This window comes from Populus euphratica, unplaced genomic scaffold (genome assembly GCF_000495115.2).
Source record: "Populus euphratica unplaced genomic scaffold, PopEup_1.0 scaffold48.1, whole genome shotgun sequence".
Taxonomy (NCBI): domain Eukaryota; kingdom Viridiplantae; phylum Streptophyta; class Magnoliopsida; order Malpighiales; family Salicaceae; genus Populus; species Populus euphratica.
Window position 1 is genome coordinate 607,839 of NW_011499879.1, and position 23,026 is coordinate 630,864.

Here is a 23,026-nt window from a genome sequence, read left to right on the forward strand (position 1 = left end):
CCTTTAATATCTATGTATATAAGGTTGGAATTGAGTTGATGATGTTGATAAATAAATTTTTGAGTACGAGCTGTATTTTGAGTTCTTCTTTTCTAACAATACAATTAAGTATGAGGCTTTATTAGTCAGCCTTAGCTTGATTAAGGCTCGAAATATATATTATCTCAAAGTTTATAGTGACTGCCAACTCATTATTATCTAATATAAAAGTTGATTTGACGCTAAAAAGTCATTTAATGTTAAATATCAAAAAACAATACTAACTCACTTTACTTCCAAAAACAAAGATGGAAATATGATCTCTATTAGTAAGATCCTTTGATTAAAAAAATTGACAAAGGTTATTTTATTATCACAGCTAGACAATTCCAGTTGTGGAGCTCCTACTAGATATTTGGATAAAAATACTTGAAAAGCTAAACATCGAACAAGAGAAAGAGCTCACATGTATTATTCAAACTTGTATTTACATGAGATTTAAAGACTAGAATACTCCAAATAAGCAATACCTTCTTATAGAAGAGTGTTCTATATATAAAAATGAGATCATTTATTTAATGAAACAAGAATTAGAATATTACCTCGTGCATGGTGATTAACTAGATACATCATTAACGGTTATTTTGATTTGTAATAGTAGAAAATATTTTATTTTATATTTTCATTTAATTAAATATTATACATTCTTTCTTGCCAAACATATTTGAGATACAAAATGGAAAGATGTATTTTCTACCACTAATAAGTTAAGGTACCATCGTCAATAAAAGCCTTTTTTGTTTCTTTCCAATGTTCTATTTTGTCTACTATTTATTTGCCAAATCTTCTCTTGCAAGTCTCTCCTTCAAAATATTGACTCCCATGTACCTGCATTAATGAAAAAAAAGTTAACCAAAATCCCATCACATTAGCTCATCAGATATCCATTTTCAGTTTTAACTTCTCCCATAATATTTTTCCACAATTGAAAAGCAGTGAGTAGATTATGAAATACTTTTCTGAATACTATTTTACATGGGAAGAAGTAAGAATAAGAAAGAACTTGGAAAACATGAATATATATGATTGATGTTTTGAATGAAGTGGAAGTTGGTGTATTTAATGTAGATGAACTTATTAACAAATTCAACACAGGTGACCATCCACATGCCATCATAGAAGCAAACATTACAATATAATAGGTAGCAAAATAAAGAGTCTTGAAATACTCTGTATTTATTGCTGGATTTTAACCTGACATGTTTTGTTTTCGATAAACAAGTGACAAAGTGAAGTTCAAAAGCATGAATATCGAATCAGAAAAGGTTTCATTAATTTTGATGAAAAATAAATTCATCATGTTTTCTGTTTATTGTTTCGTAAAACTATGAAGGTATATTTATAATGATAAAGAATAAACATTTTTCTTTTCTTTCCTGTTCTGGGAAAAATATATTGAAATCGGAACATAATTTTGGAGCTAGAAAAACAGACAGAAAAAGGAAGAATGCAAGTTAAAAAGGGGAGTAAAAATAATGAAATATTTCTTTTATTTTTAAAATATTTTCTGTAATTTCTTTTTTACTTGAGCTAGGTTTATAAAAGAAATAATGACAAGAATATATAATAGAACTTACTTGACACCAACTACAAAATAAAATTAATATGGTTTTAAAACTCCATTTAATAATAAAATTTGAGTAATAGATTAGAAATATTGATCTAAATCAATCTGAATCAACAAAAAAAATAAATTAATATATTAATGGTTGAGTTTTGATTATATTAAGCTTGGATTATTATCAATTTTTTACTAGATTAATTTTATATTTTTTTAATTTGAATCGACCCCGTATAAATAAATTTTAAAACAATAAAAATTAAAAACTATAATTTTATATTTTTTTAATTTGAATCGACCCAGTATAAATTTTAAAACAATAAAAATTACAAACTATTACAAGAATGAAGATTTAAAATCAAGTAACGAAAAAAAACCTCCAAAAAGGGACCGTTTTAAGGGGAGACGGAGAGTAGTAATAAAAGTCAAAATCAACAAGTAAATAATGAGGGTTAGAGAGATTAGTTTTCTGGAATTAAATTGGTTACCTTCCAAGCATCATGACAGTGGCCTGAGGATTAGTCCCAGGAGTGAAATTGAAGGTGGACCCATCAATAACCCTTAGCGCGTCCACACCCATAACCTTGTAATCATGGTCAACAACACTACCAACTTGGCAACCTCCATGATAATGCCATATGGTCATGACTGTGTCCTTGCAGAAATCTTCTAGTGACTGTGAGGAATTGTAATGTCTAGGCAACAGATTTACCGGGGCACTTGCTGTCATGTTTAGCAGCTGTGGCACTGACAAATAATCAAACCTGAACTTAGAGAAAGGCTTGGAATCGATCACTTTCTCGATAGTTGAAATGCCCTCCACACATCTTTGCAAGTCCTGGGGTTCTTTGAAGTAGTTGAAGGTAACTGATGGATTGTCCTCAGGGTGGCGTGTTCTTAGCTCCAAATGACCGGTGGAAATTGGACCCATAATTTTTTCAAGAATGAATCCACCTTGGAAAGCTTGTTGGTCCAAGTTGTTCATTAGCTCAATAGCCTTGGCCAGGGCTTCTGGGGTCCTCTGTTTTGGTGGCACTGTTGAGAGCTGGCCAATCTGCACATGTCAACAAAACTTGCACCACCAAATTAATTTCTTGCTCGAATGCCAAATGGTAAAGTTTGAAGCTTTTAGGCTTGAAGGTTATAAGAAATTATTGGTGGGCCCACTGGGCCCAGAGGTACTATGATGGACCCAGAAGGGTAAGAATTCTAATCAAGTTCCTGTGATGTAGCAGCCCAATAAAAAAACCTTACAAAATTGTAGATAGGTATACCTTAGGAGAGAACATCCCGTAGTCTCTTTGAGGAGAACCACCAAAATTTTCACCGCTAGCAGCTTCAATGTAGCTACCATATTGAGTGATGCCAACAACTTGAATAAGTGAAACCTCAACTGGGAGAGGAGAAGGGACGAAAATGGCATTCATAGGGTTATCAGACATGAGTTGGCCAACCATGGGCTGATCCAGCACAACTGTAATATTGTGGGCCCGAAGTTGCTGTGCAGGGCCCACTCCACTCAACATCAAGAGCTGTGGGCTTCCTAGGGCACCAGATGATATGATAATTTCGTTTTTTAACCCTCTCTTTAGGTAGGCTCTGTGCTTTGCCCCTGATGCATCTCTGTATACCACTCCATGAGCCACTGGTTTTGGTCCTGCTGTTCAATTACAAAAATAAATAAATTGTGGCCACTAGTAGTGGCAGACAAAGAGACAACAAAAACAAATGCCTCGAGAAAATGAAAATCATATACCTTTAGTTGCAAACAAGATCTTGTATACAGTGGCATGCAAAAGGACGGTAAGCCCACCAGGATTGGCATACTCCAATAAATCAGCAGCAGTATGTCTATTCCCATCTCGATCAAATATTGTTCCACCAACTTTAGTCCCCTTAATATGATCGTATGTGAATCCATTGTTTGGCAGCACTCCGGCCTCTAGCAGCCCATCCCTCACAGACGATTGCCATGCCCCCATTTGCGGCTCGAACGCCACTCTCCGCTCCACCCATTGGTACGACTCATTCGCCAACCGACCGTCCCACCCTGCAGCTCTACACCATCTTAAACTAATTAACTACTCGATTAAAGACTTGGGGCCACGTTAATTTCTTAAACAGATCAGCTGCTAAACACGTACGTATACTAGTTTGAGGAACATATGTAACTTGAGCTTGCTTCTTTTTTTTTTATTACAATAATTCTCATGGTAAGTTTTAATATGATGTACCTTATATATTCCAGAGAGGCACGGGTATAGAATCCAGCATTTAGGCAGCTCCCACCGCCTAGTACGCGGGCACGAGCATTTATCACGCCATCTTCAGAAATGAAACGTTGAGAGGGGGAGGTAGGAGAGAGATCGGACAGTGCAGCGCCAAATTTTGCTAGGTTGGTAATGTTAGGATTGCCATAGGGTGAGCCACCGCGTTCTAGGAGCAAAACGCTAGCGTTTTGTGAGAGCGTGGCAGCTAATGGACAGCCAGCGGTTCCACCACCCACAATTATGTAGTCGTAGTATGATATTGTTGGAGCCGAAGTTGCATTGAGCATGAAAGAGTAATATGGAGCTAGGCCAAAGAGAGTTTAATAAATTACTACTAGTTTTAAGTAATTAGTGCTGTGATTAAATTAATTAAGGTTGTTAATATGCTTAATTTGTGGTTGTCAGTAAAACCTAAACTTAAACTGAATATTTGCTAGATGTGCATAAATTAGGTCAACTATGTACGTGACAATACTAATGTACACACATCGATTCGGATGAGAGTCCACATCATGTCAAACATTATAAACATAAATACCTTAAGAAAAATCCAAACTATAAAAACGGTGTTAATGAGGCACAGCTACTGCACATAAATGGACCAATATGATGGTTCATGGACAGAAAAAATAAAATTTAATAACCATACAGTTGTTGAAGTTATTGTGGTTAGGTTAGGTTTCGTGTTTATAAGTTATATATTCAAGATGGTCTTGGGACCACATTCAAGTTATTTAGGGAAAAAAAATTGAAAAGTCAATTAAATTAAAAAAAATTGAAAAAATTGAATTATAAAAAAAACTGATTAGAATTTTTTTAAAACCGATCAATAAATTGAAAAGTCAATTAAATTAAAAAAATAATTGAAAAAATTGAATTATAAAAAAATTGATTAATTTCTTTTTTAAACTGATTGATTCAATTTTATAAATATAAAACTGAAAAAGTCAAATTAAACCTAAACTGAAAAAACCAAATTAAATCAGAAAACAATCAAGCCAAACTACAAAAAACCAAGCAAATTACAGAAAAACATAGTTAAATAAAAAAATTAATTTTTTATTTTAAAAAATCAAACTAAAATTAATCAGTTTGAACCAATTTTGATTTATTTAATCTTTTTTAAAAATAATTTAGTTGTTTTTTTATAAAAATCAAACTAAATCGGAAATAATTTAGACCCGTGTGTGTACGTGTGTGTGAACTGCATATGGTAATCGGCTACTGTAGCCATCGTATTGCAGCTGAAGCCCTTGCGTCCTCCTTCCAGCGAGCTACTCAAGTTATCCTTTGGATTATAGATCACACATGCATGTTATGTCATGGCATAAAAAGAAACTAGCTAGGAAAGCATGCACTCTTGAAATGGAATTTCTTGGATAAACTATCAACTACGAGCAGTTAATTGAAGAAAAAGAAAGAAAGTTGGAACTTTATATCAAATGGTATTATGCTCCTGCATCATTAACATGGCATGCACACTGTTGGTTCCAATATAGTAATTAAGAGAATAAAGATAACGACAAATTCACTATAATTTTATTTTGAAGTGCAGATTAATGATAGGAAGAGGTAATGTGTTGTTGATTTTTCTATAGAACACAATCACAAAAGCGAGGAAAGGAAAGAGCTTGAGTGAAGGAGATATATATATTCATACCTCTATCGCAGGCGCAAAAGCCATGAAAGAAGACAATTCCTATAATACAAGCACCAAAGAATCTGCACCATCCAAGAGCCATATTCTTTGGATAAACAGGCGCTCAAATGATGGTTAATTTGTTGTCCGAAAACAAGCCAGCGGATGTTGTTCTTATATAACTTTAGAAAATCAACAATTTTGACGGCAATAAATTATGTGGGTACAAAGATTTCTTGCAAATTTTGTCGGCAATTAAAGAACACAATTTGACAATGGTTAGGCAAACTGTACCCCAGGATTCAAGAAATGGAGAAAATGTGACTCTACTGCTACACAAGGACTTTGCTAAGCCTAGCTAGCTAAGTTTACTGTACAAATGAATTACCTTCTCTATATGAAAACTGGAAGCCCAATTAATTGGCTTATTTTGATTTATCCACATGAGAGACAGAGAAATGGTTCATCGATTTCCTTTAGAATGATTAATGCTCCTACCAACAAGTGTTATTAAATCCGACCCTACTCGTATCATCAACTCAAGACATGTCTTCTCACCTCTTGATTAAAACAAAAATCAAACCAAAATTAAATTGGTTTAAACAGATCAACCTGACAAATCAGTTCGCAACATAAACATTTTGGTAAGAGCCTGGTTTGATTTTTTTTTTAGTTCTTCATAAAAACAATTGTAACAATTTTTAAATATTAAAATAACGCTATTTTAGAATGATCTCAACTAACTCTCCTAGCTCATCGGATCAGCCTTGAGTTTATTAGCTTTAAAACTAGCTCAAATGACCTTGATTATTTTAGCAGTGGGGTATAGCTAATTGCAAATGCCTTCTTTTCGGGAAATTATCGATATGCATGAAATCCACTTGGATTTTATACCCAGCGATCAGATAATAGCAACTGATTGAACGATTTTAGCAAGTTGGTGGCACCAAGATTCAGTACTAGCTATAGATCTTCGAACATTGTCACCATTTCTCATGACTTTCGAGTTATTAATTAATGATCCACGCGTAGGTTAGCAATCGGTTCGTGCATAATGACTAAGTTAAGTATTAGTACGTAATTGCTGGCTATTAATTAATAATAAGGTTGTAAGATCAGATATAGAAATTAAGAAGGATCACTTCGTGAGGTTGGGAAGGGGAGATTTTAATGAAATCTAACTACTAGTTGTTGTGTGGAGTAGTTGGGGTGCCGTTTCGATCACTTAGTGCCGTTTCATTGGTGATCTGAATACATGGAATCTCAATTTACACCATGCATGCATGTCCCCACCATTCTCTTGTATTCTCTTCTCATTGATTATTTTCGTTGGCAGCTGGCAACCTTGGAGTGTACTTATTCACGGGACTTATAGCTAATTTAGAATGGGTTTCTAAACGTAGTTATAATTATTTTTTAAAATATTTTTTATTTAAAAAAATATATTAATAATTTTTATTTTAAAAATATTTTTTGAGATTAATATATCAAAATAATTTAAAAATATCAAAAATATATTAATTTAAAATAAAAAATTTAATTTTTTTCAAAAACACTTTTAAAACACAGTGCCAAACACGTCTAATTAATTCGTTTGGTGGATTTGCGTTTTTTCTTCTTTATATAAAATTAGAAGTTTTTAAATAATTTAAATTATAACAGTGAAAACACTTTTAAAACACAGTGCCAAACACTTCTAATTAATTCGTTTGGTGGATTTACGTTTTTTCTTCTTTATATAAAATTAAAAGTTTTTAAATAATTTAAATTATAGCAGTGGAATTATCATTACATAATTGAATTTACAATAAAAGGTAATATAATTTTTTTTATATAACTAATTAGTTATTTTTAGACTAAGTAGCGTCTGGATGGTCTTTCTATATTTTTTCAACACAATGAAATAATTCAATTACCTTTAAAAGTATAAATAAATTAATTAAACTAACATCTTGAGGTTTAATCTTGCTCCCAGTGACGAGTTGTACTTGGTTGATAAAATATTGAAAGTTTGGTTGGGTGGATGTGCCTATTATAACAGAAGATATGTCACGTGTTTTATTTCAGGAGTATCCTGATTATTTGTCATTGATGTTGATTAGAAACGTTAAAAATCAGTATTGAAAGAATAGTTGATAGGTTGTTTTTATTAGTTTCCCACAAATAATATCAATGATGAGGCTAGAAAATCCTTAGTAAAAAGATTAAGGGTATTTCCATGGGCTAATGAAACTAGACTCGAAGGACTTTGTAGGCTTAACAACTCTTGCAAGAAAAACACTTCAAAGGTTAAATTAGTATAACATTTATACAAGTGACAAGGAGAATGAGTATTCTTTTGGATTATATATTCTTTAAATCTTATTTAAATTTTGTATTAGATTTGTATTGTGTTTTGTATTCTTTGAAGGACGAGCGATCTAATCTTTTTTTTAATGTTCCTTGAGAAATGAGTTTATATAAACTTAAAAAATATATAAAAAAATCAATATAAATATCTTATAAACATTTAAGTTATAAAATACTTAATATAAATATTTTAAAAACATCAAAGATATTTATAAAAATATTTAGAAGATATGTACATAGTATAAAATAAAATAGTTTTTTTCATGCATTATCACTCATAGTATCTCATCCTCAAGGATACAACAAAATGTAGCATGTTTAATTTTAGTGTATGTATTTACGGCACTTTTAAGTGATTCGAGACTTGTAGTTGATGTAATTGACTATTGTTTACCTAAAGGTGAACATCTTGAAAATATTATTTTTCTCAGATTTTTCGAGAGAACTTGAGACAAGATCCTGGGAAAATGAACTTGAGACAAGACAGGAAGGGGCATGAATTCGTGATTTCGTATTAACTTCCCAACTGTTTTTTCGTACATAATTAGCTATTGGTTAGTCCACTTTAGGTTTCTGGAGTTTTTTAATCCGTAAAAGTTTTTTCCTGGATGTCATATGAATTTGCTCTTATGGTATCAACTTTGGTTCAATTTTGAAGGAGAAGTCCGGATGTAATTCTAGGAAGGGATGAATCTTAAATTAGAAAAATTTACCTCATGATATTTTAAGCGTTTCACGAAATCTCTCTTCTTCTTTTATCCTTCTCTCCTGTTATGTAAAGATTAATTTTGATTCGTGGTTAGAATTTCCTAAAACAACATATATATAAACATTGAAGAAGCACAAAATTAAAAAAAGAAAATGGTGAAGCACGTGTGAGCTTTATTACGGGCTTGATGTCTAGGCTTGGTTACAAGCTTGATCATTTCTGAAAAAATAAATTGCTCGTAGAATAAAGAATTCTTTAATATTTAAGTTAATGGGTGAATGAAAAAAATAGCATGCAGGAAAATTGAAAATAAAAAAGAGTGAATAAATGTAGAATGAGAATGAAAATTAAGGAGTCTACAATCTCTTTATTTATCTGATTTGTGCCTGTCCACTAACCTCATGACGTGGAGATTTAAATAACAATTGATTTGTGTGAATATTGGCATCTCCCCTTAGTCGTCATGCCTACCTTTCAATTGGTGAAGAAATGGATGATTATTGACTAAAAACAATAGTTGGTCAAGAAAAAAGGTGCATGATTGCATAGAATATAATGCATACTTACACAGCAACCATTAGTTAAAAATATGATGTCAACTCTACATGAAAAAAAAAACTGAGTACGTGGACAATGCACAACGCCTCGTGTGTCAACAGTCAATAGTAAAAAGATTTCATGGTATTAAGTCAGGCCAAATATTTTTCCGAGGTTAAAACAAGGGGAAAAAACACAAGGGGCAGTCCATTTGGGGAAGTGTTAATCTCTCTCTTTTTAAACGTGCACCATCAGAAAACTAGTCCATGTAATTTATTTATTTTTAATTCTACCAGATTTTGCAGTTTAAATTTTGAAAAGAAAACGGAAAATACTTGAAACAAGAAGAATAGAACTCACGTCAGCTCTCTTTGTTACTTTGAGAATTTGTTAGTCTTCTGGGGAAGCTTGAAATTCCTACAAACTGCACTCGTTCCCTGCTTAGGCTCAGAGAACGGGTAAAACACAGTTCAAAACGGAAAAATAAGATAAAATAACGACAAGAAGAATTTCTGTAGAAATAATTATATGAAATCGGAATTTAAAGCCTGTATAGCAGATGCATAAAACTTTTATTAAAATGGAACTAAAAATGTGAATCAATGAGCTACTTTCTTACAATTTATAGAACTGACATCAAATACAAATATTAACAAAAAGAAGGAAATAAAAATTTGAGTTTGAAGGACTAGGGTTCTGAACAGAGCAGTGAATTACTACAAAATATGGATCAATAGAGGGAGTTGTAAGTGAAGCAGGTGGCAACAATGGAGGCTATGCAAATCACCAGTGAAGGAAGAAGCGTGACATTTAAGAGCTTACTCTCGCCCAAGTACCCAGCAAGTGTAATCGTGCCATCTGCAACTACACGGGCTAATGTCCCGGCTTCTGTTGAGAGCAAACCACCATTATAGGTTCCGCGGGAAAGCCTGGATGACATGACTCGAGAGAGCAGTGACAAGTTGACGCCTGGATGAAAAGAAAAAACCACAGAACTCAGTTATATTTAACATGCAGGCCTTAATTGCTTTTTCTCTGCAATAAAGCAATTCAATCCTAGGTCTTCTTTAAAGCCAATCTCGTCTCTTTAAGCATACCATTTATGCGTTAGCCTTCACGTCTCGTCATATTTTACCGTCATCCACAATGGTTAATGGCTAAGACTGTAATGTCTTGAACAAAAGGGTACCCCACTGTGATGCATTAACCACTTCGGTGAGGGGAATAGTTAATGTCACTCACTGTTTATTGCAATTCCACAGGTTATTTTTTAACTCCTTTCCTTCTGATTTTTTTTTTTAACGATTTCTTCTGATTAGAGGCCTTAATTATCTGATTGCAGTAAGGAGGAGGGGAGCGCGGTAAATCTTTTTAAAATGCGAGGAATGCCCAGGATGAGCTTATTTAGAGCTGCAACCCGACCCCCATCTTTTATGTAATTATATTTTCCATTTGTGGAGGAGACCACTGCTCCCCTCCAAATCCCTCCCTTCTTTACGTTCATTATTACGAGTAAAACATTAGAATTGAATAGTTCCTCACCTTCAAGTACTTCTGCAGAAACAAACAAGATGAGTCCAGAACAGACATACTGTGGCACAGTGTATGGGCTTATTATATGGAAGCTCAGCAGTATTCCTACGCAAACCATAATTTCTGATGCTAATAAAATTTGCCTGCAATCGGATCAACAATGAAGAACTGCATCAGTAGGTTATGACAAGCAACTCCAGAGCTCTGACAAGTAAAGATATAAAACAGCAGAATTCTATTTGATTCAAAAGCATGCTTCCTGTATGAAGACTTACCTATCTTCAAACATGTTACTAATGTAACTTCCAACAACCATGTTCACTGGAAGGACCGTTAGCCCTAGGCACGCAAGAAAAATGGCCACCGAGCTTGTTGACCAACTGAAGTAGTATGTGGTAATGACACTAGATTCTGAGAGTAAAACCTCCATTGCATATTTGAGCATGAAATATATTAACAGCTGAACCTGATGACATTAAAGAACTTAAGTGTACAGTAGCAGATATGTTATGCTGAGAAGCAGGAATAAATCCCAATCAGGAAAGTGATGCGGCACAACAATGAATTGAAGAGGATAAAGAGAATAAAAGGAGAATAAGAGAAAAGATGAAGCCAAGGAAGAGAAATGCATGTCTGCAATTTCAATAATCAATCATCAAAAAGTATCAATCCTGTAGAAAAATATACTTACATGGTCTAATGCAAACTCTAATCCAAATATTACCAACAATTGAACTAAGATGAAGTCTAAAATAGGATTAATCAAGTTCAATAATGAAACTAAATTAAAGTCCACTAAAACACACACAGGCATACTCAATCTCCCAGCTAAAGAGTGATGGGTTTGGCTATCATTTGTTGTCTTCAACCAAACATATTTGTGATATGTGACCCAGTGGCAATGCCCTCACCACCTCTCCTATTATTAGAGAAACTCAACCTCTTCAAATGGGGCTCTTAGTGGCTTTGATAGAACTCTCATGAATCAGGATCAATTTGCTAAAATGTATTTCTAGTGATCCAAGTACAATTAGAATCATGTCACCCTACCCAACGAACTAAGAATTGTTGAAAGTTATTGTCCATGATAAAAATAGATGGTTAATAAGAACCAGCATTAATTAGTTCCTTTTATGCTAATGAAAAAGGTAATGGGATAGGGGTCTCAAGAGGGACATTAGAAATGAATTGGGTAAAAGGGTCTCAATAGAGTAATTTAGGATAAATTGTTGTTTCTTAGATGTAACTATCCTTAATATTAAATTAAAAATGGAGCTAATATCAAATTTTGTGGATAGACTAGTGACATAAGCATTCAATCCAACCCTTTGTAACACTTTGAATGGTCCAACATTACGTTCTTGCAGTTTTTGATTGGTTGTAAAAGTATATCATTTAGGTCTAATCTGTATCATGACATAATCTCCATTATTAAATCTATTATGATGTTTATGTAAATCAACTTGAAGTTTGTATTAGACATTACTTGCTTCAATTTGTTTTGTGATCTCAATATGTAAATGAACTATGTAAAAATCTCAACTAACTCGAACACCTCATCGTGAGGACATGGAAAGGTCTATAAACTTCCTAGGTTTGTAACCATAAACAACAAATGGACTCATGCTTATAAACCTATTAACCAAGCTATTATAAACAAACTAGACCACGAGAATAATTAAGTCCCAGCTTTTATTATGAACATGTACTTATAAGCCTATTAACCAGGCTATTGTAAACAAACTAGACAAGAGGAATAATTAAGTCGTAACTTTTATTATGGACATGTGCTTATAAACCTATTAACCAAACTATTGTAGATAAACTAGACAATAGAAATAATTAAGTCCTAACTTGTATTATGGACCACCAAACAACTAAAAAGGTTGTCTAAGTTTTGATTGACCACCTCAATTTGGCCATTTGTTTAGGGTGGTAGGCACTGGTAAATTTAACTTGTTACCAACTATATGTCAAATGATCTTTCAAAAGTAACTCATAATCATAAGTCTTTATCTAAGACTATAGTTTTGAGAAGGTCATACAACTTGATGATCTCATCAAAATAGAGTTTAACAATTATATAGGCAACTATGATCTTGGTATAAGGAATGAAGTGGACCATCTTGGAAAAACAATCAATAACCACAAATATAAAATCATCATTGTTTAAGGTATGTGGAAGCCCAAGCACAAAATCCATATTTACCTCTTCAAATGGTTCCTTTTAAGAGTTTACTAGGACTTTCTTTGCAACTAAAACATAATATATCCTTTCTAAACCTCCTCTTTAAACTCCTTTGAACTTGTCACATAGAGTCTCTCTCTCATATCCCTCATTTTCCTACTCTTATCGTTAGGCTTTGGATGGTAATAGAATGAACTAGATCTTTCTACTCTTAAAAGTGAAAGAACATAAATTTGACCAACCAAAAAGATGACATCCAAATCATATAGTCATGGCTTATAAAAAATAATATGTCTTGGATCCATTCAAATCACATCATAATAGATCTCATCATGGTAGTCTATGAATTTAATAAGGTACAAACATGTCTCCTTCATCGTTATGGAAGTGTTATTAACCCATGACACACTCTATAGCTTAGGATAGGGAACAAACTTTAGCGTAGGCAAGCTACAATATTAGAAGATACTATATTGATGCATCTTTCACTATCTATGATGATATTGCAATTTTTATCCCAACACTTAAATGTAGGTGTGAAAAATAATAGTCCTTCTCTAATTTTCGGTTCCCTTAGATTGTGTTAATGGCACATTTGACTACACCTAGCCTAATTCTCTTAAACTCTACAATGTGTTGCTTAATCTTAAGGAATAAATCAGAGACAACCTAATAAATTGAGACCATCATCATTCTACTCGTCTACGTCATGAAAATCCTTAGATCAGGTTCATACATTTGATCACCGTAATCTTTCTTCACCAATATTTTTTATTCCTTGATGATTAAGACCTTATAGGTACAATTGGTTACTTCATTGAGCACTCTTATGCTCTTGTCTTCATTAAAAGGTTGGGTCCTATTAGGATTCCATATGTGGGGTGGAGCACCTAACAAGAAACCATTGTTATCAAACCAAAACATAAAAAGAGTGTTGCAGTAGCCATGACATCTCATTCTCTTATTCTTTATAATGGATTCAACTCTCTCATAAATGTTAGTCGTCTACGCTTACATAATTTGTAGTTACTCTTGAATAGTTACTCCTGAATAGTTCTAAAGGCATCAATTAGAGTCATGTCTATGGTAGATGTAGACTCTAGGTTGGATAATAAACAACCAATACACAAATACTTACAAAACTAGTTTAAAGATGCAATTGAGATCAAAACAATTCTTCCAAGTAAAACTAGTGAGGACACCAAACCCAAGATATTGTTTACGCACTCGTATGATCATAGATGATGGAAAATATCCCAAACTATTGAGAGATTGAGTTTTATTTTATGTTTTGGATTAATTTATTTGAATTTTTCGTTGATATTTATTAATTAGGCTTTATTTTTTGGGCTTGATTTAATTATTATTGGGTATTTTATTTAGTGGCCTATAAGCCCAATTACTTATTTCCAGTTAGGGTTTTAGTATTGTATCCTACTTTTTTAAATGTTGAGTGATTTACCAACCAATATACTTAAGGTGAATATGAAACCACTTGAATCATAAAATTTGGACTGTTTGTTATTTTTGATATTGGTGTAGTGGGCTGTTCCATCTTCCTTTGCTTCTATTGCTAGTACTGCTGGTGTTGCTGTCTTTGATTCCACTGCTGCTGACAGTGTTTCTGCGCTGCTGGTGTGCTGTTTCTGTTTCCACCACCACTGCCACTGTTTCTGGTGGTGGTGGTGCTTCTGTTGTGGTTTGCGGGCAGTGCTAGAGGCTGTTTTGCTGCTGGACAGTGTGGTGTGTTTGGGTCTGTTTAGGAGCAGTTGAAGGTGGTTATTTTGGGCAGTTATGGGGCTGTTGGGGCTGTTGGGGCTGCTGTGGATGGTTCATTTGGGCAGTTATGGGGCTGTTGGGGCTGCTGTGGATGGTTTGATCATTCGATTGTTAGAAACAACCAAAACCTGCTCTAATACCAATGTTGATACGGGACAACAATGAAGAAGAAGCTGAAGAAAAGAGAGGAGAAAGGTTTTTCTACAGTCTCTTTAATCAATCGTCAACAAGGGTCAATCCCATTGAAAACACACTTAAATAGTCTAATGCAAATCCTAATCAAAACATTGCTAGCAGCCCCCTAAAATAAAATGAAGTCCAAAATAGGATAAAACTTAGTCCAATAATAAAACCAATGAAAAGTATAATAAAATAGACTCAGATAATACTCAATCTCCCAACTGATGAGTGATGAGATGGGCTATCCACCATAGTCTATAACCATACACATGTGATTTGTGGTGTAGGTTTGGTGTTTCCACAAGGAAGCCTGTTAGATAACGACCAGTATGTTGAAGTGAAGTTCCATTCCACAAGCTGACTACAAAGTCAGTCATGCATAAATCTCAGCATAAAGTGCTATATTATCTGATTAAGGGAACATCGTGATGCATTAGGGATAGAAGGCTGGTAAGGCCAACAAAGAGAATGACCGGAACCTTAGGCATGAATTCCTAGAGTACTTACTAGGCCAAGCAGCCACCTAAGACTCAAAACTAGTCATGAAGCCATACTTTTGTCTCCAACAAGCTTTCTGCTGGTCCTAACCAGTTGTTTTCAGAGAAAACAGCCTTTACAAAGCAATAACATCATACCATTGGGAGACATCGCTGGTCACAGAGATGAAATTTTTGCACACCATCACTTCCAGCATAGTTCTAACAAATTATAATTTGTTCCCCTGCCATATAGTTTCACAAACTAACATCCACACCCACACCTAAGGCAATCACTCATGAACTAGGTTCCTCCATAGAACCTGATGAAACTATTGAAAGTTTAGAAATTCATATGATATTGCCATACCTTTACAGAGGGTGTAAGTAGCCTATATGCTGATCCAATTGATGTAGCTGGTCCCCGAGCCTCCTCTGGAGCTTCGTCACTGCCATCAAATTCTCCATCACCCTCTTCAGTCACTCGCTTGTCGTCTGAACTCAATAGCAATGGTTGTTTAAGACCTTTCTCGAGAACATCATTTTCTACTGGTTCTGTCATTCACAAGAATCAAAATCTGGATCATACATTTTTACACATTGGTGGATATGTTCTGATAATATTTGAAGTAAATAATGAATGCAGGGGAATGCAGCATTGGCAAGGTTCAACTGGAAAATTCCAATCATGACTCCTAAATCTCACTAACCTCAACTCATGCATTAAGTACAAGCAGTTCTCTCCTAGCTACAGCTCTACAAGTCTAGCTTTAGCCCAAAACTTAGCAAGTTTGGCGACCCAGCATTTCAATTGTTGGGTGACAAAACAAGCATGTGGTAATAGTCATTAAGCCTTAAATAACATGTTGATTTACTTAGTGGATAGAAAGTGCAGCAAGTATTGACCATGTGCAATAGTAAATATACCGACTCCAAATGTCCAATAAACTCATTGCATAGATAAACGATGTCTAAACTGTTTGAAAGAAGTTGAATCATTGGTTTAAATTCTAAGATGCTTTCATCCAACCAAAAACAAGACATGCTTAATAGCTGAATCATTGGTTAAGAGTTAAACATGCTTTCATCAAACCAAAAACAAGATATGCTTCATGCAGTTTCATTCGCAATCTATCAGAATTTTCTATCCATACAACATAAAGAATAAGAAAACAACTGGAAGTGGCAATCACAATGTGAAACAAGCAGCTTTGATTCCCTCTTATAAATGTTCAACGATACGAATCAGTATGATTACAGGTTGATAAGGTAAATGAGTATATGTGCAAGATCAAACTAAATGCAGTGTGAGAGAAGTTAATATACCAGCAGTGGATTCCTGCTCTGCACTGCTCTCTTCAGTCACATGAGAAGGTTCTTTAAATGAGATCCACAGCCACACTAGATATATAAGCCAGGCCAGAGACATAACCCAGCCTGGCAAAGTGTCTTGATTGAATGTCAGCTTGTAAAGTTTAAAGTTAGTTTGTAGTAAGCCAGCAAGAGCAGGACCACAAGCCATTCCAAGAGCACTGGCACTAACAAAACCTGCTGATGCCTGCATGCGTATTTTAAGCGGTACACAATCACTGATGTAGCGCCGGTTAACAGCTCTGGCAGAACCCAATCTACAACATAAAGAGTATGGTTAGGTCAACCTGAATAATTAATACTTCAAATTTAATGAAATTTTCACCATGTAGCTATGAATCTATGAAGGAGCTCTAATCATATGGTTATTCTCTTACACTGAACTTTAGTAAGTTCCTATGCATGTATGTGAGTGAGTGAGTGAGTGTGTAAAGAGCGCTTCATGTCACACAACAAAAGGTTTGGTTACGCGAGTCTATCATAATCCAGAACTCAACACTATGTTTTGTGATGATCATTTAAGTCAGTATAAAATTCATGATGATGCCAAATTACTCAAAATGTATCTTATTATCTCTGCAGCAGATGACTACGCTGCAAACCACCTAGTGAAATTATTCTCATCATGTAATCAGACATTAAAAGACAAGGAAAAGGACGAAGATTACTTACCCACAGAAAACACGGCCAAGTAAGAGAACAGCTATTGAATTAAAGTCATATGCCAATGCATACATGGCATTTCCGATGAAAAGAACAATGCTGCTGAATACAAGAGGTCTGAAGTATGACTTATTTGACCAAGCACTAAAATATACTGAAGAAAACACCTGTGCACCAGCCATTGATCCAATCACAATACCACAAACTGTTGCTGCAGCTCCGAGGCTCATGGAGTAGTCATCTGCTGTAGGTACAATAATATATGTATTGACCATATAAAGAAATGTGTTGACTAAGTTTAAGAGAAGTGATATAAAATGGTATTTTTGATCATCAACAGGTTCCTCAAAAGTTGGTAGCTCTTCTTGCATAATGAGTGCATGTTGTGCCAAGAAGTTGAGGAAGTTTGTTGAGTGGGTTAGCCTGTCAACTGCTGCTTTCATTGAATCAACAACAGGATCCTGGATATTAAACACCAGCAAACATCATGGTGACTTGGTCAGTACAAAACTTATGGCCACTGCAACACCAAAATATAAAGCTTCAACATGATTTGATGGAACTTTCAAAAAGGAAATGGATTATGGAAACCAAAGGAAACCTGGAAGGGAAGAGCAGTCTGATCATAAATCGATAAGTAGCTTCCCTGATGTTCCTGAAGTTCATGCAGATTGCGTGATATGGCTCCAACAACAGCTCCTAGACCCTGCAATTTTATTGATATTCAGTAGAAACTCATTAACTCAAAATCTATGGTTCTATTTCTGGAAATGAAAGAATATCAACGGAAAAGGTCCAACTAGAAAGTTTTTCAAGCATCAGAATAAGAAGAAAAATAGTGAATGCCACTAACTTAGGCATATTACCACGTGCTTGAACACTTGTTGCAGCTGAGAGTAGGGATGATTGGCACGGGTTTTGACATAGTAATCAGTGAATCTATATCCAAAACGTTTATCAAACTTCTTCAGTATCTTACGCAGACCAATGGCATTTATCTCTATAAAAAAGAGAAGCTTTAAGAGATCTCGTCCCACTTCTCTATAAGCTTCTCGTAACTGAGATATTTCAGATATATCTGGCTGCTGCTGAAGAGCCTCCTGCTGCTCATTAAGCTCGGCTATCCTGCTTGCAAGCAGCCCTTGTTGTTCCAAGAGAAAAAGAACAATCTTCTCTATCTGAAATTGGTATTGCAAAAACGTGTCAAAAAACATTTTGTTTCGGCCTCGAGCGAGGGACTGAATTTGGAATTGTCAAGAAGACAGCAGAAAGCATCATTTTGACAAGAGGCTTATGAATTCTGATGTAACATACAGTTGCAACACACTTCGCACAAAACAAAACACACACATTATACATTAATATGTACATTATAGTACCAAATTATTTCTCTATACCTGATTATCCAACATTCTTGAGAAATCCTTGAGTACATGCCGGCGATCCTGTGTTCCAACTTCAATTTGTTGAGCATGTTGTCTAACTTTCTTCTTCATTAATTTGTAGTTGATATAGTATCTACAAGAATGCAGATCCATGAACAAATTAAAACACTAACCTTGAGGGAGCATAAAGAGAATGCTGAACAATTATACACTATGGTGCCCAAGAACAATGGACTTCATACTGTCACCACCAGCATGCCGCAACAACATGGTGGTGACACGCTTAATCAAGTGAAACAATTCCCACACCAACTGTACCACCCTCTAAATTTCTCTTTTGCTATCAATCTAATGACCTACATGTAAATGTGTGACTTTAATTTGAAAAATACCGGGAAGAAAGCCCAAAATTTGTTTTGGTTTCCTGATTTTATTTAAAAATATTATTATAAATCTTACCAAAGTCGCACTAAAGTAGTAAAGTAGTAAATTTTACATCCCCGCAGAAGATGGATTAATGACTCCAAATCAAATACATGAAACTTAAGTATCGTTTGCCATCTCCACATAGAATCAACCGAGAAGGGGAAAAAAAGCAATTAACCCCAACATCATTGAAACTAAAAGATGATGCCAATCCAAGAGGAGGAGGGGTGTTCTTTGCCAATAAAATGAACTGACAGTAGACAATGCTTATCAGAAAGTTCTGATATGTCAAACATACCCTTGCCATTCTTGAATTTGTCTTTCCTTCAGCTTTTTCCCAAAGGCAACCATTTCTTACTGCCAAAAAAGGAAAGGTACACAACTTGAGTGAGAGAAGGGAAAGGCACAAGAATAGTGTTGCAAGAACTTGTATTCAAATAAACCAATGACAACTCTAGTTTTGATCCTGAAGAATAAGAAGGAAAGAAAATGGAAATTAATCAAGCATCGCACTCCACGTTATTTTCAAATAGAATATAGCTCTCTACAAACCTTAAGATGCAGTTTTACAAGGATAGTATAAGACAGTTCGAACTGTTGCCAATTTCTTACCATGTCAAAGCATATAGACAAGTAAACTTGTCGAACATAAAAGAGAACAACACAACAGTCCTAAATGCTATTTGAAGCATAGCTGACAATCCTCATTGCATAATCAAATATCGAGGAAAATGCAGACAATTGAAAATGATCAGACCAGCTTTGTCAGACACGGATGACGTGGGAAATGCAATGTGGATTAGTATCACACGAAAGCAACTTGACATGCACTCTTAAAAGGCACGTATGAAAAATGCAGAAGCGAATGCCTACTTGGATTGTCAAAATCTCCAAGTTAAACCTAGTACCTGCCATTTCAGGTATTTCAAAGCAAACAAGTGCATGATACACCTCAGAACAGTTAAGGTATATTAGCCAATAAGGAGATGCATTCATTTGATAGCCAAATAAGCCCCACTCTTTCAAATGTCTCCCAGTTAATCCATCATTAAAAAAAAAAAAAAAAAACCACCTTTTTTTAATTAAAAAAAATAGAAGGAGAAGGAAATCAAATCTCTTCAGTTGCAAATATTCAGCTTAAAGAACAAGAGGGAATCGGTTCTGTACAAATAATTACTTTTACCAAACATTTGACACAATATTGACTTACAAGGATGGAAAAATCAGATCAAACAAGTCAGCAATCATCTTTGACTTGCTAATCGCTGTCTGCTTATCAGTTTCGTATTATCATAAGCCACTTAATTTGACCCATTCCATACAACTAATCAAAGCGGCAATCAGTTTCCAGTATGACAAACTCAATCACATTACCTCTTCTTCTATTGTTTTATTTTATTTTTGAAACGTGCTGACATATATAAATTATAATACAGGAGACATTTATTAACTTCAAATAATAATTTTTATTTATTTAAACATCAAATAAACTTAATCATTATCAACAATTAAATTTTATTTCCTGGCAATAAACCTTACAGCAAGGAGCGAGCTGTCCGACGCTGGTTGGTTGCCGAGGAAGCGCAAGAACAAAAAAATAAAATAAAACCGAGCTTACTTATGCACTCTTGAACAACGGTGAGCAAACACAGAAAACAGACATCGCTTAACAAGAATTCCATTTCATTTCTTCTTTTTTTCTTTTCAATCGGTTTTTATTTTCTTAGTTACCAAACAGAGCTTGTAGAATTGAAAATATATGTATGTATATATGTATATATTACCGGATTGAATTTCGAAGGAAATGATCAGGTGTAATAGAAAAGGAGATTAGATGACCATCAACGAACGAACGAACGAACACCTAAAACGACAAAGAAACAATCACAAACTCAAATAGAATGTGAATTGTTATAAATAAGCGGTGAATTCGGTTTGAGCCGTAATATTTATTTACCTGAAAAATGGATCCAGAAAGAGAGAGGAGGAAATGAATTCTCTGAGAAAACGGATCTTTACTTTTGTTTTATAAATGGCTCAGCTCAGCTTACTATGGTAGAAAGAATAGGAAATCAATTCCGTTTTACGATTTCAATGAGATTAGCTGAAAATGAAATCGAAGAAGAAGAGGAGAAGCAGAGTCTGTTTGGGAGGTTTTGGAGGGTGGAATTCTATTTTATTTCTCACTCTTGAGAAAGCGGCTTTTTATCGAGATTTGGTTGTTGTCTCTCGGCGTCCTTTTCAGCTTCTCTTTTTACGAATATTATAATCTTTTGGGGAGTTCTCTATAAATGTAGAAACGTTCGTGGCCCTTTTTGCAATTTTAAAAACACATTCTTCTTCTGTGGATAAGAAGGGCGGCATGCCAACGTTTCCCTTTCAATAATTTTCGAACCTTTTTTTTTTCCCCATCATTGTCCCTTGATTATGGCCATATACATAGAATTAATTATGTTTTATTACCGAAAAAAGGAATTAATTATTTTTATTATGCAATCCTCGTAAAAATTAATTTCTTTGTTTTTACTTAAGGGTTTGATTTATTTCACTCATGGCACCTTCTATGTGAACTCGTGGAGGATAGATTCCGGCGGTGTTTATTTAAAAGGTTGTGCTTGTATTTTGTTTAAAATATATATGTAGTTTGTTTGGTAAAAAAAAAATTATAGTTTATTATTTATAAATTTTATAGTATTTTTGTGTTCATACGAGAAAAAAAAAATTAATTACTGCTTTTTTATATTATTTATGTTAATTGTATTATATTAAATAGTGTAATTAATATAAATAATATAGTTAATTTCATTGTTCTGGGACGGGTCTAATTTAAAGCTCAAGATGCATTATTTTTATGTTTAGAATACATATGCAGAAAGAAAAGCAATCATTTGCTGTTTCTTCACACTATTATATATTATTTATACTAATTGTATTATTTAGACTGTTAATACTAAATAATACAATTAATATAAACAATGTAGCCAACTTCATTCTTCTAGTTGGACCGAGTCTAGTTCAAAACTCAATATATATTGAATCAGGTCCGATCAAGTAAAATAAAAAATAAAAAATATTTTTTATGTTTTAATTATATTTTATTAAAAAAACTAGTGTTTAATATTATTCAATGACACTATATAAATTAAACAGAAATCGTTTGATAACGTAACATTTGCAGAATTTGATTACAATTTTAATTTTATTCATTATTATATTTTACTTGATGTTGTTGCGCGCTAAAAAAACTATAGTCCTTATCGGATGTATTTTATATGTGATGGAATTGTAAATAATTTAATGGAAAAATAAAAAATATTTTATATAAAATATTTTTTATTTTTTCATTAAACTATAATAGTTAAATCTAAAATATTTAAATTAAAAATAACCAATATTAATATATATTTTTTAAAATTATTTTATAACCTTAATTTCAAAAATATTATTAATCAAATACATTAACCTACTTTTTGTTTAATCTTAATTTCAATAATAGTTTTAACCAAATATACATAAATATAAAATCAACTTTAACTAAAAATATCTTTTATAAAATAATTTTTTTAAATCATAATCATAACAAGTAACACAACATAAAATACACTTATTTTTTCATGTTGTGAGATAATGGTTAAATTCATGAAACACATAAAAAGAAAAAGTCAACATAAATACCATGCATGTGAATAAAAAAGCACTAAAATAACCATCTAGGTGGTGGCCAAGTGGTAAAGACTTTGGACTAAGGGGTTTGCTCCCTCTGTGGTCTCAGGTTCGAGTCCTTGGTTACTCATATGATGGCCACTGGAGGCTTCCATGGTCGTTAACTTCAGGGCCCGTGGGATTAGTCGTTGTGCACGCAAGCTAGCCCGGATACCCACGTTAATCTAAAAAAAAAAAAAAGACTAAAATAACCACGAT

At 33.8% G+C, this 23,026-nt stretch overlaps 2 protein-coding genes and 1 long non-coding RNA gene across 4 annotated transcripts; all 3 read right to left on the reverse strand.

Moving 5' to 3' along the window:
* Positions 1 to 636: 636 nt before the first annotated feature.
* LOC105128988 (Glucose-methanol-choline (GMC) oxidoreductase family protein) lies at positions 637 to 5,923 on the reverse strand. Its single transcript, XM_011030856.1, has 6 exons — positions 5,531 to 5,923; positions 3,835 to 4,174; positions 3,357 to 3,658; positions 2,875 to 3,260; positions 2,089 to 2,654; positions 637 to 867 (listed from the first exon to the last, which is right to left on the reverse strand). Exons 1-6 carry the CDS (start codon positions 5,610 to 5,612, stop codon positions 807 to 809), a joined length of 1,737 nt encoding a protein of 578 aa, XP_011029158.1. The 5' UTR covers positions 5,613 to 5,923; the 3' UTR covers positions 637 to 806.
* A 3,732-nt stretch (positions 5,924 to 9,655) lies between these two features.
* Positions 9,656 to 21,290, reverse strand: LOC105128990 (SPX domain-containing membrane protein At4g22990). Of its 2 annotated transcripts, XM_011030857.1 has the most exons (12): positions 21,063 to 21,290; positions 20,890 to 20,969; positions 19,404 to 19,462; positions 18,692 to 18,812; positions 18,161 to 18,472; positions 17,896 to 18,000; positions 17,304 to 17,755; positions 16,587 to 16,888; positions 15,631 to 15,815; positions 10,913 to 11,103; positions 10,647 to 10,780; positions 9,656 to 10,073 (listed from the first exon to the last, which is right to left on the reverse strand). In XM_011030857.1, exons 3-12 carry the CDS (start codon positions 19,454 to 19,456, stop codon positions 9,835 to 9,837), a joined length of 2,094 nt encoding a protein of 697 aa, XP_011029159.1. In that variant the 5' UTR covers positions 19,457 to 19,462; positions 20,890 to 20,969; positions 21,063 to 21,290; the 3' UTR covers positions 9,656 to 9,834. The 2 variants fall into 2 exon arrangements, with proteins under 2 accessions (XP_011029159.1, XP_011029160.1); XM_011030858.1 differs by lacking the exon at positions 20,890 to 20,969.
* On the reverse strand, positions 11,282 to 15,622 carry LOC105128989 (uncharacterized). Its single transcript, XR_842983.1, has 3 exons — positions 15,413 to 15,622; positions 14,994 to 14,998; positions 11,282 to 11,936 (listed from the first exon to the last, which is right to left on the reverse strand). It is a non-coding gene; the product is annotated as an uncharacterized LOC105128989 (long non-coding RNA).
* Positions 21,291 to 23,026: the final 1,736 nt, after the last annotated feature.